The sequence below is a fragment of the Tinamus guttatus genome, unplaced genomic scaffold, assembly GCF_059628265.1.
Source record: "Tinamus guttatus ecotype Peru unplaced genomic scaffold, ASM5962826v1 Tinamus_guttatus_pri_ptg000602l, whole genome shotgun sequence".
NCBI lineage: Eukaryota > Metazoa > Chordata > Aves > Tinamiformes > Tinamidae > Tinamus > Tinamus guttatus.
In genome coordinates, this window is record NW_028289136.1 from 5,446,967 (window position 1) to 5,463,533 (window position 16,567).

A 16,567-nucleotide genomic window follows, 5' to 3' on the forward strand; every position below is an offset into this window, starting at 1 on the left:
ATGCACAAGTTCTTTCAAATTCTGTAGTGTTAAATTCAGTAGTATCTTCTGTAAAATTAAGTGGTTTCCTGTTCATATAAATCAACGTTAGGACAGTCAGGCAGTGATAAATAGTCTGCTAGCAAGTAGAACTAATAAAAACACCTTTTCAATAAATTATTATTTTATCTCATATTCAGCATATTATCCTTACAGTCTGATTTCTTGGAGCGGTTTTAGGTTTTGAGGTGTGTTTTCATAATGTAATTGAGTGTTCTCTTCAAAGTAGTAAATGACACGTTGCTTTTAGGTTTGATGAATTCGATGAGGCAATTGATGAAGCAATCGAGGATGATATCAAGGAGGCTGATGGAGGAGGTATGTTTCTGATATTACCTGTTTTTCATTGCAATGCTGATAAAATACTGAGACCAGATTTATTTTGATACTAGAGGCAACAAATGTAATACTCTCTTCTCAACTGCACACATTAGTTTTTCACAGGGTAGATGAAATAAATTCCCTTGTTAATGGGCATTCCAGGTTAAAGTTTTTGGTCTCGATATGTAAGTTTAGCTTGTGGATGCTTAAATGAGAGTATGTAAATAAGCACTGCAAGAAAAGTGTTAAAAATTATTCACTAAATTCTGAATAGAGATTCACTGGCAAGTTCTGATACTGACCTTCGTCACCTCTAGAAACTGGGCACAAGTTGGTCTGCAATTTACCCACTGAAAAATTGGTCCATAAAGCCTTAAAAATGTTAATTCAGATATGTGACCACTTCTAAACTGTGTTGTGAATAAAGTGAAATAATGTTCCTTGTTGTCTGCTAAGGCAACATAAGGGGGGAAAAAAAGATATTCTTCAAGAATATCTGAGAAATGTTGGACAGATTTTTTTCTTCTACATCACCTTAATCAGCCTGGCGAAAATTCCCATGAAATTGTTAATATTTCAGTTATATGATTTGTAACTTGGTGGATCGAAACAGGCAGCCTAAAAATCACCTGTTGTGACTGTAGGTGTTTTAAGACATCATATCATAAAATCAGCTCTTGAGCAACTCTGCTCCCTGGTCAAAGTGCAGCTTCAAACTCTTCATCTTCTAAGGAGTCCACTTGTAAGATGTATTATTTATGAATTAATTATGAAGTATTATGAAGCAAAGATGAATTTCCTGACGTGTGTACCCCTCAAAAGGCACTAACTTTGGGTGTAATGTTGAGTTGAGGTTCAGTATCAGAATGCTGACCCTCACCTGCAGTCTTCTACACTGAGCTTGTTATTGCCAAGTGATCACGTCTGGGGCTCTGCATGTTAGGAACAAGACTCTAGACAAAGCCATGCAAGGCAAAAAAAAATGCATTTCCTTAACAGAAAAGGTTAGGAAACAGAAGCTGAGATTATTGGCCTGGAGGAAAACAAATATAAAGTTGAATTAAAAATTAACTTTTTTTTTTTCTCCTTTCTGTCTCTGACAGGCATTGGTAGAGGCAAAGACATGTCTAACATCACAGGTCACCGCGGCAAAGACATTTCCACAATCCTAGAGGAGGAGAGGAAGGAAAACAAGCGACCACAAAGGGCTGCTGCAGCACGTCGCAAGAAACGACGGCGACTGAACGATCTGGACAGCGACAGTAATTTGGACGAAGAGGAGAGCGAAGATGAGTTCAAGATCAGTGATGGGTAGGTCTGCAGCTGAGCTTCCAACCACGAGTCACTGACACCTGTGGGTTCCTGTGATTCTGCAGCGCCCCTAAAACTGCCACAGGAATTTGTGCCCATGTTATAGGGGATAATCTGCTCTCTAAATCTGTGCGCTGGAATCTTCCAGCCTCTCCTGTAGGCAAAACTTGTGCTGGAAATTTTATTGGTGTGTTTGAGGCCCCACTGTGATATTCTGTGCACAGTTTTGTTAGAGCCAAAGGTGCTCCAAGCTCTTGACTGATGTAACATTCTAGCAGAAATCAAAAAGATACAGCTAGAAAAAAGCTGTTTCATACTGAAACTACAGCAGTTCTGTGGGATTTGTTAGGCCTGAATTCCCTATAAAGAATTGAAAAGTAGAATTTCTCCTTTTAGAACGTGTGAAACTTCACGGTTAGGTTGGGAAATCAGTTCTTGACCTTTGCTGAGTCTTAGGAAGCACCCAAAGAGGCAGTTTATGGTGTGGAAAACAAATACGAGATGTGAAGGTTTAAATGGTGAATGAACACAGTGAACACAGCACTGACGAGTGGAAACTCTTCCGCTGGAGTTTCTCATTATCAATCTGGGGAATTCCTGATGTAAAAAAGAAAAAAAAATAGGCCCCTTCATGCTACATTAAAGATATAAAAGACATAAATAAAGGCATAATAAAAAGTAATGGAGGGGAGGGCTGGTTTCTTTACTATCAACATTCAAAGCTATATAGCCCTATAAAGTGACTGGTGATTTTTCACTTGTGACTGTGCTGAGGACTTTTCTGTGGAATAGCTGAGCTAAATGTGCTGGAAATTTCCTGTTAATGAATGTGGCTTGCAGGAATCTCACAGAATTAATAGCGCTTCAAGTGTATCCATGCAATTTCAGCTCAGTTCTCTGCTAAATGCCTGTTGGATGAATTCACATTCAGCTGGCAGCCAGGTCAATATTCCATTGATTTCACGTGCGTTACTGTGAAAGCCAAGACCTGCTCTGTGTATGTGACTTACCTGTGTTCCCATCGTATTCCCAAACTGGTTTCCCTTGGAACAGATCGCAGGATGAGTTTGTTATATCGGAGGAAAACCTGGATGAAAGCGAAGAGGACCCGCCGTCCAACGACGACAGCGACTCCGAGTTCTGTGCCCGCGTGTCCCGGCGCCACCTCTCCAGGCCCATGAGGCAAAGCAGGCGGTTACGAAGGAAAACAGTCAAAAAAAGATACTCTGAAGATGATGAAGAGGAAGATTCCGAGGAGAACTCGAGCAGAGAGTCTGGTGAGTGCACTAAATAATTTAAAGTTATTAAGGACTCTGCACTAGAGAGAGGGAGGATGAGAGTCTCGGTTTCTTGGTGTTTTAGTAGTACGGAGCTACCTTCACAGTAGCTGTATTGAGTTGTATGTCATCTCTGCTTCCTGGCTGGAAAGCAAATTAATAGTTGCTTGTCATTGGAATTAATAAGTGTAAAATCCACTTCATTTGGTACTTGTTTCACTTGCACAAAACTGTGGTGTTCAAAATTCTGTCTTCTCAGAGTGTTCTGCTGGGAATGCCAGGAAGGAAGCTAGTACTGAGCACTAGGTCCTTGGCATTTTAAATAAATATGTACTTAAATATATGCTCAATGTTATGATTCAAAAGGGCACCTTTTTGGACAGTTACAGGTGTCCCATACCGTCCTGTTCTGAACATGATTGCAGGGAAGGGTAAAGATGGAGATGAAAACTTACTTCTTAAATCTCTTTGAAGACCTTCTGAATACCTTTAAAAAAAGGCTTCTTCTGAAAAAAAATATATATACGTTTTCCTTCCCTTTGTGTGAAAGAAAAATTCCTTCAGCTGTAGTGAACTGTTGAGTGGCATCCTGTGCTGTCTGGCAGGCTTGAAGGCAAACTGTATAACTAACACAATCTCTCTCTTCTACAATTATCTTTTTTGGTCCCTAGTCACTATAGATTCTTGCATCACAGGAGCACCTAAGAATTCACGTCCTTCTACTTGTCCTTCAGCCTGTTTATTTTCTGTTTGTACAATTTAAAATATGAAAATAATGCCTGGCCATGGACAAGACCAGTAGAACCAGCTTGAACCAAAAGGAGGGATTTTTTTTCCTTCTGTAGCTTTCAGTGATTAGCATCTTTTTATGAAGGTTGTTCTCCGTGTTTTCCCCTCATTTGAGATCCAGTCCTATTATTGCCAAAAATCTTTAGCAGTTACTGTGAAATTACGATATTAGGTACGTTAGGGTGTTGACTTGCTGTCCGGGGTGTTTTACCTCCCAAGTCCTTCTGGAAGGACCCGTTGGAATAGGTTACCTTGAAGTTTCCAAAAGGAGTGTTAATGCGTGGACAGATGAAGACGGGTACGTACCCTTAAAATAGTTGCTGTTTCCCTGTCCTGAATGCATTGCAACACTAGCTGCAAGCTGTGATTAATGAAGATTAAGAACCAGAAGTCCAAAGGGATTGCTCATCTACTCTGCAATGCATAGATGCAACTTCATTTGTTTTCTGATGTATGTGACCAAACCAGAACCCTGCACCAAACCATCAGGGACATCCTGCTTGGAAAAACAGCAAATGAGGAAAGCAGCTACAGTTGATTCGTAGCTCTTTTCAGCTGTCGAAAATGTAAATAAGATGAATTCTTAAGGGCACTAGCTGCCCTTCGCTGGTGCAGCGAGAACAGGGAATGATGGTAAGTTCCTTCCGTAAAGTTTCTGCTTTGAGCAAATGTAGGAACCATTGAAGCCAGCTCTGTGGTTAACGATGTAAAGTTTCCAAAATCATATCTTACCTGGAGCTCAGTTTCGTCTTGTCAGTATTTTTTAATGTACCTATTGTCAAAGCTTTTTGAGTAGAATGGAATTTATTTATATTGAAACAATGGACAGAGAGTACTTGCCAGGGAAAGTGAAAAGTGTGTCGGTCCTCAGCTTGGATTTGGTCGGGTTGCTGCAGCTGGCAGGAATCCTAAAGGAGGCATCTTTGGCACCAGGATGTGAGAGAATGAAGAAGACAGGAAGGCAACATGTTCTGGAGGAGCTGGAGGGCGAAAAGAGGGAGGTTTGTGAGAAGACTTTTAAAAAAGGCTATTCTAAGTTTGCAGCACATGGGGGAAACCAATGCGTAGGTCAAGGTAGAGGGACGTGATTGCTGAGGCTCTCCCGTGTTTGCAGAACACTTAATTTTATTGGAGCTGACCTAAAGCTTCCATAAATTGTGAAGTTTCATTTTAATGGAATAATGCACATGGCCTCTTTTTCTTTCTTTCTTTTTCAAACTTCTTTTTCTATACAGAAAGTGCTGATTACACAGATTACAGTGATGATGATTACCTGGAAACCAGGAGGAGAAGATCGAGGCGGAATCAGAAGAGACAAGTTAATTACAAGGAAGATTCTGAAAGCGACGGCTCCCAGAAAAGCGTCCGATACGGCAAGGAGTTACGGCGAGTGCATAAACGCAGGCTTTCCACTTCGGACAGTGAAGGTAAAATGAGCCGTGCACCATTCGCTGGCATTATCCTAAAGAGAGAAATAATGGGGAGTTCAGAAATGAGCAGAGGGAAACCTCGTTCTAGAGTTCCTTAATGTTTCTCTGAAACTTCCCCTCTCAAACAATTCACTCATACCTAATAATGCAGCGTTGCAGTTACTTCTCCAAGACTTCGTTGTCCCTAATTCTGTCTTTGCAGCCTGAAATTGCCATGTCTGGGAGGAAAATTATGTCTGAGATGCCAAAATTTGTAATTAAAGGGATTATGCTGTCACTTTGCTGTTTAAGAGCTCACAAGGCCTCGTCCCGTAGAGCTTTCAAAGATTCTCTTCTGTAGGAGAAGAGGGTCTTAATTCTGGCATTTAGCTGTGTTTGTGCTGGTAGTTTTGCTACCCTGTGTTGCTCTGTACTTGCTAAAGCTCATTCCATCCCCTGGTTTAAGTACAGGTCATAGTTGCTATTTCCCTCACCAATAAGTCTGCTCTGAGTAATATGAGTTATAGAGTGGGACTGCTGTATTTTGATATAAAATAAGTGGTGACTAAAGTCTTTGCTGCCTGCATTTCTGGCTTTGAACAACTTCTGAGTAACACTGTCTTTTTTGGGTGAAATCCATCCCATTTCTGTGGCGTTTTTGGTGCTGACTTTTTGCCTACTACAATCTGTCCCATCAAGTACCACTCCAGCATTTTCCCACAGCTCTGAGGTGATATTAAGTACATAACAATGTTACTGGAAATGTAAGTATGGCGCAAATACTGACATTCTGGCAACATCCCTAGCAGCTAGAACATACGTTAATATCTTTTATATATATGTCATGTGCGTTTCCAGTGGGGAAAAAAGCAAGAGGAGTGCAAATAATGTTGGCTGTTTTTCTGTCTGTGGTTCCTCAGCCACAGGGTGATGCAAATGCTCTGAGTGATGCTGCTCTAGGCTATTCCTGCCACGTAGCCATCATCATATGGGGAAATTCACCTGCCTCGGAAGCCTCTGGCGCTCCTCAGGTTGGAAACAAAATGCCAAATTATTGGTCTTTGCATCTTCTGTTTCTGTAAAAAGTAAAAGGAAGGCAGCTTTTTGACAAAGGTACCTCCTAGGGTTGGGGACGCGAGGAAGGAGACTGAAGTGCGTCTTGCGAGGGAGAAGTGGCTTTTAGGAGCGAGTGCGGGTGTTTTGCCTGCCCTCAGATTTGCTAATGGCTTTAAGTCTGCTGCTTATTGCAGAGAGCTACACATCCAAGAACTCCGAAGACGACGAATCCGCCAAGGAGTCCAAGCGGCTGATCCGGAAGCGCAGGCGGAGCACAGACGAGTACTCCGACGGAGAGGAAGGGGAGGACGAGGAAGACGAGGGGAGGCCTGTCCGCAAGCGGCTGAACCGAATCGAGACGGACGACGAGGACGCCTGCGAAAACGCCGGCGGCGCCGCAGAAAGCGCCGCTCCGGCCACGAAGGCGCCGGCCCCGGCAGCGCCCGCGGACGCCGCCAAGAAGCCCTGCTACCGGATAGAGAGCGACGACGACGACGACTTCGACAACGTGGGCAAAGTGGAGAGCCCGTTGGACTACAGCCTGGTGGACTTGCCCTCCACCAACGGACAGAGCCCGGGTAAAACCATTGAGAACTTGATCGGCAAAGCCGGCGAGAAGCCCCCGGCGCCCAAGGACAGCACGGCCGCCGCCAGCCTGGCGCCCAACGGCACGGGCGGCGCGCAGGAGGCGGTGGGGCCCGAGGAAGACGAGGATGAACTCTTGAGAGTGACTGACCTTGTTGATTACGTCTGTAACAGTGAACAGTTATAAGACTTCCATTTTTGTGCTAATTTATTCCACGGTAGCTCATACCAGCGGGCCAGTTATTAAAAGCTGTTTTATTTTTCCTAGAAAATTCTCCACTACAGTATCACTTTTTAGAAGCAAGAATTTCACCAGTCCTGCAGTCTTTCTGTGAAGTGACCAGTTTTGAACTTTGAAGATGAATTGCTGTAAATTCCCTCTTTTACCCCCCTTTTCCTTCCAAGTCCATGGTCCTGGGTAATTTCACTCACACACAAAAAAACCCCTTATAACAACAAGAGATTTGTATATTTTTGACTTTATATTTCCTGAGTGCATATACAAATTTGTGCAAATGGGTGGCCTAAGAAGCATTCCAAATTGGTCAGGGCCCAAACCGGAATGGGGGTGGGTTTGGCTCATGGGGTGTGTTGGGGGGGTGGGTACAGAAGCACTTGTGCTTTAGCTTTTTCATATGAGATATATATTATATTTAAATGTTCACAACTTAGATTACAACTTAACAGACAGTTTAAAAAATTAATGTCTGTACTGTCGCATCTTGTGAGTTGTAGGTTAACATACCATAGCTCATTTTAGTAATCACCTTCCTGGAAGCAGTTTGATTTCTAGTACTGGAGGTAAACACAGCTAATAAAGAGGCCAAGAAGGTACCATAAACAAGAACTCTACTCTCCATTATGACTTGCAGACTTTCCTAATAAACATCCTTTAAAGTGTTTGTACAGTAGAGTGTACTGTAATGAACTTCCTGGCAGTCGGAACGTGCTAGCAGTGAATTTCTAAAGCCGTCTCACGCGTAGCCCATCAGACGGTCTCTGGTACCCAGCGTCTCGGGGAGGACGTGTGGAGATGAAGCTGCTCCGTGGCTCGGATGGCATCGTGACAGGCTGCTCTCACAGACACCCCAACCCAGCTGCTGCCCGGCCGCTTGCGCTGAACCATCTGCGGGAGCGTCTGGAGTGACTCGTGTCCGTACGTACCGCAGCGCTGACCGCAGGATTCCGGCGCACCAAACGATCGAGGGATTTTCAAATAAGCCGCGACTGGTCCATTCGTGTCCTTAATATCTACTTCAAATTGAAGTAAACAAATGGAACAGTTTTCCTTTTGGAGGTTTTTCTGTTTGGGGTTTGTGTGTGTTTTCGTTTTGATTTTCCTTATCTGCCTGGATTTTGAATGTAGTGTCGGCCTTTGGCCATTGGAACTTTCTCAAAATGCATTTTAATAATCGTCATGTGACCGACAGATTTCAAGAGCGCAGAGTATTTCTGAGAGAAAACGCAGGATTCCAAGACATCAACATTTCAGGGGGCATGAAGTGTTTTGTGCTTTTCTTTCATTTTTTTTTTAAAAAAGGAAACTAAAATAGAAAAGGAAAAAAAAATGTGGAGCACATAGGAAAGAGCAAAGCTGAAATTTGTTTTGGGTACCATTCAGTTTTCTCTTTATTCTGAATTAAGATACAGGCTGTAGCATTTGTACATGTCGTAGCACACAGCTAAAGCAAATCTGCCAAATGGTGAAATCCAAAAAGGTCACATCTATTAATCCTTCTGCTCTGAGATTTGGATTTTTTTGCCTGGTGTTTATGTCCGTTGCCGGCAATGGATGCACCAAAACTGCTGCTGCCACCGAGGAGTGAGTTCTCCTTTCCTGCCCCACCTGGTTCCCTACCATTATATTGTATTTACTAGTTAGTCATTAAGCACTTCTGTTTTCTTGTAATAAAACTGGCATTAGGCCTTTACTAAATACCTCTGTAGGAAATCTAGATCCAAAAATACCGACCTTCTGGCCTTGAGCGTCTTGTTTTGGTTTCCCCACCTCTCCCCGAGTTCTATCAGAACCGCTCCGTAACTCCTGCGTCCCTGGATTACTGCAGTCCAGGTATCCTGCTATGGAACTAGAATCATCAGAGCTGCAAAAAGATAGAAAACACATTCAATATTTGCTATGCCAGCCACGCTGGTGACTAAAAATAATTTAAAAAAGAGAAGTCACTCTCTAAATGAGAATTTAATTCCTTTAAAGATTAAATATTTTTCCACCTGGTCTATGTTAACTATTAACAGTTTTCACAACCAGATGCTAAAACAGGCTAGGGAAAAGGCACAGAAGTTTTGAATGTGCTCTGAAAGGCATAAGTAGCATTTTAAGCTACTTTTTGCCTGGGTGATGCATAAATGCTTCTACATTTCTAATATACTTGTGTTTTAAAACAAGCGAGAACATACAGCTTCCACTTTTCAATGTTAATAATTGCTCAACATTTTTAATATTTGCAGTGCAAACTGTCAAATTCACGTGCAGCAACACTGGGCAACCAATGATTTCTCATTTGTTTTGTCAGTGCCATAAGATTTTATTTTGCTGCCTGATGGAGCCTTCTAGTATCTGATCAGTGCTGTAGCCAATGTTCTTGCTTGTAGTCGGCTCCAAATGATAAGTATTTAGCGGGCAGGCAATTGTAATTGTAGGAAAATACAAAGGAGTTAAAATACTGACCATAGCAACCAGGAAAACAACCGAGTGCCGAGTTAAGTAAAAGCGGAAATGATCGGAAAGCAGAATTGGAGCATTGAAGGAAGGTCAAGTTTTGTGAATGTGGAAAGAGAAATTGTTACAAGTTTTACTTTCTATGGGTCACTTTTATAAATTTACTCTTCTGTGTTTGAGAAGCCACGTTTGCTACCTGGGCCACCTGCATCCCCTTGGGTCCCGAGTACCAGCTTAGATCAGTGGGAAATCTTATCCAAGTGGAAACTGTGGAAAAAACCCCCCACAATTCCTATGTTTTCAAACTTGTATCTTTTCCCGTTTTGAAGACTTCCTGCTTGGTGGAAAATGTACAATATCTTACCGGGAAAGACGGTGTTTTCTGGCATGGGGGCAGCTGATGGTGCCCTCGGGGGTTCCTGCTGCTGTTGACGTACGTGTGGTCCCACGGGGGAAATGTCCTCCAGGCGTTCGGGTGTCCTTGGCGTGTTGGGCTCTTCTCTGTCCCTCGTGACATCAGGAATGAAATGTCTTTCCATGCTCGTCTTCAGGCGCTGCTTCAGACTAACGAGAAAGTGTTCAAACCATATGAGAAACAGAATAAAACTGGCCAGGGATTTTTTTAACGTGATGGATTGAACAGCAGGAGAAAAACAGCTATTGACTGATCATATAAAACATTTATTAAACAAATTCTTGTTTATTCCATACAGGTTGTCACTAAAAGTGTTTTTTTGTTGATTTTTTTTTTGTTGTTGTTCTTTTAACTGAACACTCCTCAGTGTAACGGGTTGGGAAGAAATGATTTTTAAGTGCAGTTTTTGTACTGGAGAGGGAAAGAAGCTATAACTTGAGTGGGGGAATGGACTTTGTGTGTGCGTGACACAGCTCGGGCAGATCAGTAACATCAACTCTGTATGAGATCTGAGTGTTAACCAAGCCAGAGAAGTTAAGAACTTAAAATTTCACTGCGGTTGTTGTCTTCTAGCTATTCAGTTTTCTAATCCTAAGCATATTTGTGATTTTAAAGCAGAAAACACTCCCAGACTACCAAAAATAAGCCCCATGGTGTTGCAGTCTTGTAGGAAGATCAGTGCTGGGCAATCCACCCTGAACACCTGAGAGTTTGAGCCTGTGCATGTTAAATTACATTATCACATCCTACTGGGTTTTGTTTTGAATGAAAAGATGCTCTGTCCTACTAGCACTTGAGAGAAACAGCGCTGCTTTTTTCTAAATTGTGGCTGCTCCATCACCCTTGAGGTATGTCTGGATTAAAGGCTCTCGGTTCCTCTTTGTGTAGTGGCAGCTGGTGTCTTAGTCTGACTTGTTTTCTGTTTCTTTTTGCTACCTGCTCTGTCCGAAATGCGAGACGTTACTCAAAGAACCTCAAGGCAAATATGTTCACAAAACAAGGATGTTCCAAAAAAAAAGGATGGTAGTGGTACAGTTGTCTCCATTTAGCTTATTATTTATCATTTGAGCTCTACTGGTATCCAGATGCTGTAATAATTTTAATTTTACAGATGTTTAATAATTTTAATAGTGCACTGTCAGGGTGTCCATTATTTACCTCTGTTTTCAGACACTTACAACCTGGTTTTCAGGCTCTTCAGTAGGAAGGGCTGGTCTAAAGTTTTCAAAGAATTGTTTCAAATTGCATATTTTCACAAACTTCTTGTATGAAAGGTAAACAAGGGAAACATTTTTATGGCACCTGCTTTTTAAAATCCACTTTGTGCACAGTAAGCTAGATTATGGCAGTCATGCTCCCCAAATTGGTCAGATCAAGATATTTGTATTCTCTATTTCAACATGGTAATTTAAGCCTTGAAAACTGGTTCTGGTACATGTGCAGTGACTACTATTCCGAGGCTTCTGTGATGGATATTATGTGTAGTGTGAACCCTAGATACATTATTTACATTTGAAGAAGGCTTACAGGTCACTGGGTATATAAAATCCTTAAATAAATTTATTAATAATAATTTTAAAAAATCAAATATTTTCAAACAAGCAATAACTTTCTGAAGCCAACTATTGCATTCTGGTGGAGAAAACTCCAGCAATTCATGTGGAAGAGCACAGCTCTGCCTTTCCTTAGGCATTTAAAGCTTCCATGGAAGCACTTAGGACTCTTGTTTGAAATACTGATTTGCAAGATCAAGCCCACTTTTCCTGGCAATCTTACTTTTTTCCATAACAGTTGAGGTATGAACTACATCTCTTAAAATGTTGGAAGATGGGGAAAAAAGAATTTTGTTCTAGCATATACTGATGCAAGAAAAAATCTAATTAACTAATTTTGGATGCCTTAGAGTTGGGTTCTCCAGCATGAGGACCAACTAGAGCTCTGGCTTCAGAAATATTCACCGAGAGTTATTCCTGAGGTCAGAAATGCAACAGTTGAGGTATTGAAGATCACTAGTCACTTCTAAACCTGTGCATCACTTACCAAGTTAGTTTAGATCAGGTTAAAATAACTGATAATTCCAAGCAGCAAAAACGAGTGTGCTTGGGAATTAATTGTCCAAAAGCTTCAGAGTAATTTAACTTATTTTGTATATTGCAAAAGATGTATATTGCGTAGCGTGATGCTTAAAAAAAACTGTACAGCTTCTGGGGGAATGAACAGAACACTCTAAAGTAGGTAAGTTTTTATAATGGAATACGTGGTGTAAAGGCTCCAGTTATAACTGCAATTAAAAGGAAGTTAAGTCCTACAACTTGGGTTTTTGCCTATCATTTTTGTAAATGCTGGTACCCCACCCTTGAGCTGATATTCAGGAGAGGGGGCAATACAGCAGAGAGAGAGGACACGGGCTTAAAAAAGACCCGTGTATCTGCAAATGTATCTACCATAGCCCCGAGGTTCCTGAGGAGCAGCGCGGGGCGGGAGCTGCCCCGCGGCTGCGGTTCGTTTCCGTGCACTCTGCAGCACTTTGTGAACAGTCGGTCCCGCTGCTTCCCCGCGCGCAGACCGAGTCGCTTTCTCCTGCCGGCCGGATGCGCTTCCGAGGAGCCGCAGGAGACGGGGAGTGGGTGAAGTGGAAGGGGAAAATGGGGGTGCAGCCCCGTGCAACTCACAAGCCAGGTCTTAGATGAGCCTAAAACCGCTTCGGACTTGTCCTTTAAGGACTATACTTCAAACGGAAGGTATTAAAGAAAATAATCCTGATACTCTCCTTTTCTCATCCTGATCGTGGTAGCTAGAGGCCCTGCGGGGGTTGGTTAGTCTGTCTGAACTTGAATGACTTGAAGGGGATAAAATTCTTCTACTAAGCCTACGATAGGCCTGGCTACCAGGGCACCATTTCCTAGAGCAATATAAGGTCCTTTCTAGAGACTAAGCTGCTGCCTAAGTTAGTGGTAGGAAATTGGATCGTAAAGCTGCCTGCCTTGCTTAGTTTTCCATTTCATACTCCTTATAGGGACTCTAAATTATTGTACAGTATCTTATTCCTATATTATATTCATTATAAATGGTAGTCCTCCCCCTAACTTTGGTTAAAATGATTTGTTTTAAATGCCAGCACAGTTCCTACCTGCGTCTCACAGTCCTCCTTAAGAACAGATCTGTAGCAGCCATGAGATGGTCTTCGAGTGATTCAACGTTTAGTGTTAGCCGCTGTTCTTGGTGTGTGTGATGGTCTCAAATAGGCACCAACGCTGTTTATCAGACGTGAACACGAGGTATTTTCTCTGTCCCCGTTAACACGGAGCAGGTCATTGCTAGCAGAATAGTTACCCTCCAAATCGCTGTGAGAAGTAGATCAAAACTGCCAGAGAGGTCTCTTAAAATTTACAGTGTACTTAGGTGAAATGCAGTTTAGTCTTACTCCTGTGTGCTGTTTCTACAGGTGCAAAGAAACCCAGAGTTCCTTAAAAACGGCCTCATTGGTCTCATTTTTGTTTCCCTGGAGAGCTAAATGCGAGTTCCCAAAGCTTGGCTCTTTGTAGAGTTTAACCCTTGCATTTCTTGAGTCCTGAACCCTGATTTTGAAATCTCTTTGCAATCATGACTTGCTGCAGCGTCAAAGGGAAAGGACTGAGGGACACACACACTGTGTGTGTGGGAGGGGGGGAAAAGACGTCGAAAAACTGGAAGTGTTATTCTTGTTGCACATAAATTAGGTGGTGCTTTCACTGGCTCTTTTTTCCCCATGAATAATATCACATGCATGTAAACACGATGAATTAATTTGTTTTTTAAACGGAAGTCATGGTGGCCTCAGTGCTCAAAGGGTTAACTGCAGTTTAATAACAGCTAATGTTTTTAGATTTGCAGTACGCAACTGTTTAAATACTGTATTCCTTGTAAATGAAGTAAAAAAAAAAAATGTTAAGGCTGGTGCCAATATTTTTGTTAATGAATTGTTCAGCGTTGTCTCTCACTACAGTCTGGTCAGATCTCTTTGTGTATAAGCTGGGCCTGAAGCCATTTTATAGCTTGTAGGCCTAATTGTGTAACTTTTCTTTCATAATGTTTTTGTTATAATATCTACTGTCATTTCTTTCATATAAATATGACATGTAAATTGTCATAATAAAAAAATGAAATAACTTGATGTACAATGTATAATATGTATTGAAGAAGTAAGGTTGCTTTTTAATCACGATGGTCCACGCACCTCCAGGAGGGATTTGGTTTTGCCTTTTAAAATAATGGCTGCTGCACTTTATTCCACCTTTCCCGGTGATACCGCCTTGGAATTTGGTGTTGGTTTTTGTTAGGACAGTCCAGCTGATGGTGTTTTTTCCCTTGAGTAGCTGCAGCTGATAATGCCGAAGCCTTGGAGGGATGATTTTCCTACTTGTGATTTTTCTTTGCGGGTTCCGTCTCCTACATCCTTTTTGTATCTAACTGCACAGCGATGTTGCAGCCACAGCACGAACGTGTCTTGTCCTACAACACGCACTTCACTTGCCGCTGGGGTTGTGCAATTGCTAATTACCACAGGGAATTCTGCTACCGCGGGGAACGTCTCCCTGCTACCAGTTTTGTATGAACTGTAGTGAAACGACCACACGCTCCTGTGTTGCTGAGCTCCTGCTCTGACACCAGGACTGCTTTGCTCTCCAGAGCTTGGAAAATGAGCTTTAAAACGCCTGGCAGGGAGGGAGGCAGGAAGCTTCCAAATCCATCCTGTTTCTTTGATGAATTTGTGGGACAACTGGAAGTATCTGCCTGTCCACTCTCCTCTCCAGTGTGGGTAATGAATTAAAATGTCAACTCTGGCTATTTCACTGCTTATTTTGGTAAGGAGAGGTTTTTGTGTTAATATATCGGGGTGTGAAGTATCTTAATTTGTAAAACAGGGAGACATGGATTTCTTCTCTCTTAAGGCTCCAGATCTCAAAAGTAACTTCCCACCTCGGTCTGAAGTCATCCTTCCCGTTTAGGGAGACTGGTTTGTGACATGAGGAAAAAAAAAAAACAGCACTTGCAAACAGAAACAAGAATGAGCTTTACACAGAACCACTGCAGCAACTTAATTCAGCTTTAATAGTTCAAGAATTAGGGGTAAAATAATCTAAAGGGGTTGTTCCACGAACTCCAAGCAGCTACAGAGGTGCTGAGGGCTGCCTGTGGCAGATGACAGAGGCTGGAGACGAGCAGGAATGTCGATTTTATTACCTCTATGTGTGATGATTGGGCGCTTTCCTGTATTTGCACCCCATCCCACCAGCTGCTGTCATCCAGTCTGTATCCATGGATGAACTACAGAACTTCCTTCCCATCAGACAGGTGTTTCTGTACCGTCTGGGCACGCCAAACCTGAAGCTGCTTTAGAAACGTCACTCTCCTCATCTTTTTTGCCCGTTGGTGTTTTGAGCTTTCCTAAAAATGCTTAAATACCAGTTCATTCAAGTTGCTTTCTTGGGTTATTTGCATAAATAATAACTGTTACATAATTAAAATGGATAGGAATGGCCGTTCAAAGCATTTTAAAAGCTCAGCCTAATAGATTATGCATTTTCCTGTTACTCTTATTGCTTCAAACTTTTTTTTTCTCCAGAAGGTGTTCCCTTGGTTCTTTGCTACCTAAAACTATAATTAGAGAAGTCCAACAACAGAAAAAGCTGGAGCTGTAATTCTGTTAACCTGCTCCTCTTCATAGGAACCCAAGTTTGGGCAAGAAGGAGGCAAATCAGCTCCTGAAGAGTGAATTTAAGCTGCTGAAAGAGAAGACCAAAATCAGGACAGCAACTAGCGACAATGTAGCTCTTTGTGGATCCACTGTTGCCCAGAAATGTGCACTCAGTGCTCCGGCTCATTTACTAACCTGGTGCTGGTTTAAGCCCTGCTTCAACCCCTGGTTGCCACCATTTCTGGTGGTGCCTCACGGTGGAGACCCCCCAGCAGGGCCTTGCTCCTGGTCCCAGCTGTGGGAAGAGGGATTTCACTCTGAAAAACTACCAACCAATACTCCCTATACCACATTTCATGCCTAAGAATAATATTTAACAATTCAGTTGCCCGTGCCTCTTTACTCTGCCTTCACAGTTGTCAGGAGTCAGGTGTGGAGCACGCACCTCCAATTAATTTTATAGTACCAAATGACAGTTTTCAAAAAAGTTGCTGGGTTGGTCGGACTTTTTGTTTGTTTTTCCCTTTCTTCCACTTTACCCCATCACACATAGGCCCAAACTGCCAGACTGCGACCAGTTCCTCCCTGCTGCTGCTTGTTGCTTCAGTGCTTGTCTCCACTTGATTTTACTCGAAAGCTGCCAGATCTGGGCGTTTCAGAGACAGCAGCGCCAATCCGCATATTTGGGGGCAAAACATCCACTTTTCCACACGGTGGAGGAAGCTGCATTGCAGAGAAAGGCACCATTGTGACAGAAGAAAGAACAAAAAAAAAAAAAAAAAAAAGATCTAGCTGTTCACCACCGCCATTTCCGCGCTCTTTATGTCTCTCCCTCCCTGCTAAGCGAGGCGAAGCCCTCGACACCTCCGTTATCTCCCCACTTTCCCGTGTCGCAGCTCGGCGGCGCCCGCCACAACATGGCGGCGGCGGCGCGAGCACGTGACCCCCCTTTCCCGCCCACGGGCGCCGCCACAGCGCGGCGCCCGGCCCGTTCCGTTCCGTTCCGTT

General features: G+C 42.7%; 1 protein-coding gene across 1 annotated transcript in view; it reads left to right on the forward strand.

The window, feature by feature from the left end:
• Window positions 1-7,698, forward strand: part of RSF1 (remodeling and spacing factor 1) — a 49,592-nt gene extending 41,894 nt beyond the window's left edge. The window contains exons 13-17 of the mRNA XM_088534990.1: window positions 290-357; window positions 1,464-1,671; window positions 2,725-2,948; window positions 4,973-5,164; window positions 6,397-7,698. Coding sequence (XP_088391116.1) covers window positions 290-357; window positions 1,464-1,671; window positions 2,725-2,948; window positions 4,973-5,164; window positions 6,397-6,974 — 1,270 coding nt within the window. The 3' untranslated portion in view covers window positions 6,975-7,698. The remainder of the gene's footprint in view (window positions 1-289; window positions 358-1,463; window positions 1,672-2,724; window positions 2,949-4,972; window positions 5,165-6,396) is intronic.
• Window positions 7,699-16,567: the final 8,869 nt, after the last annotated feature.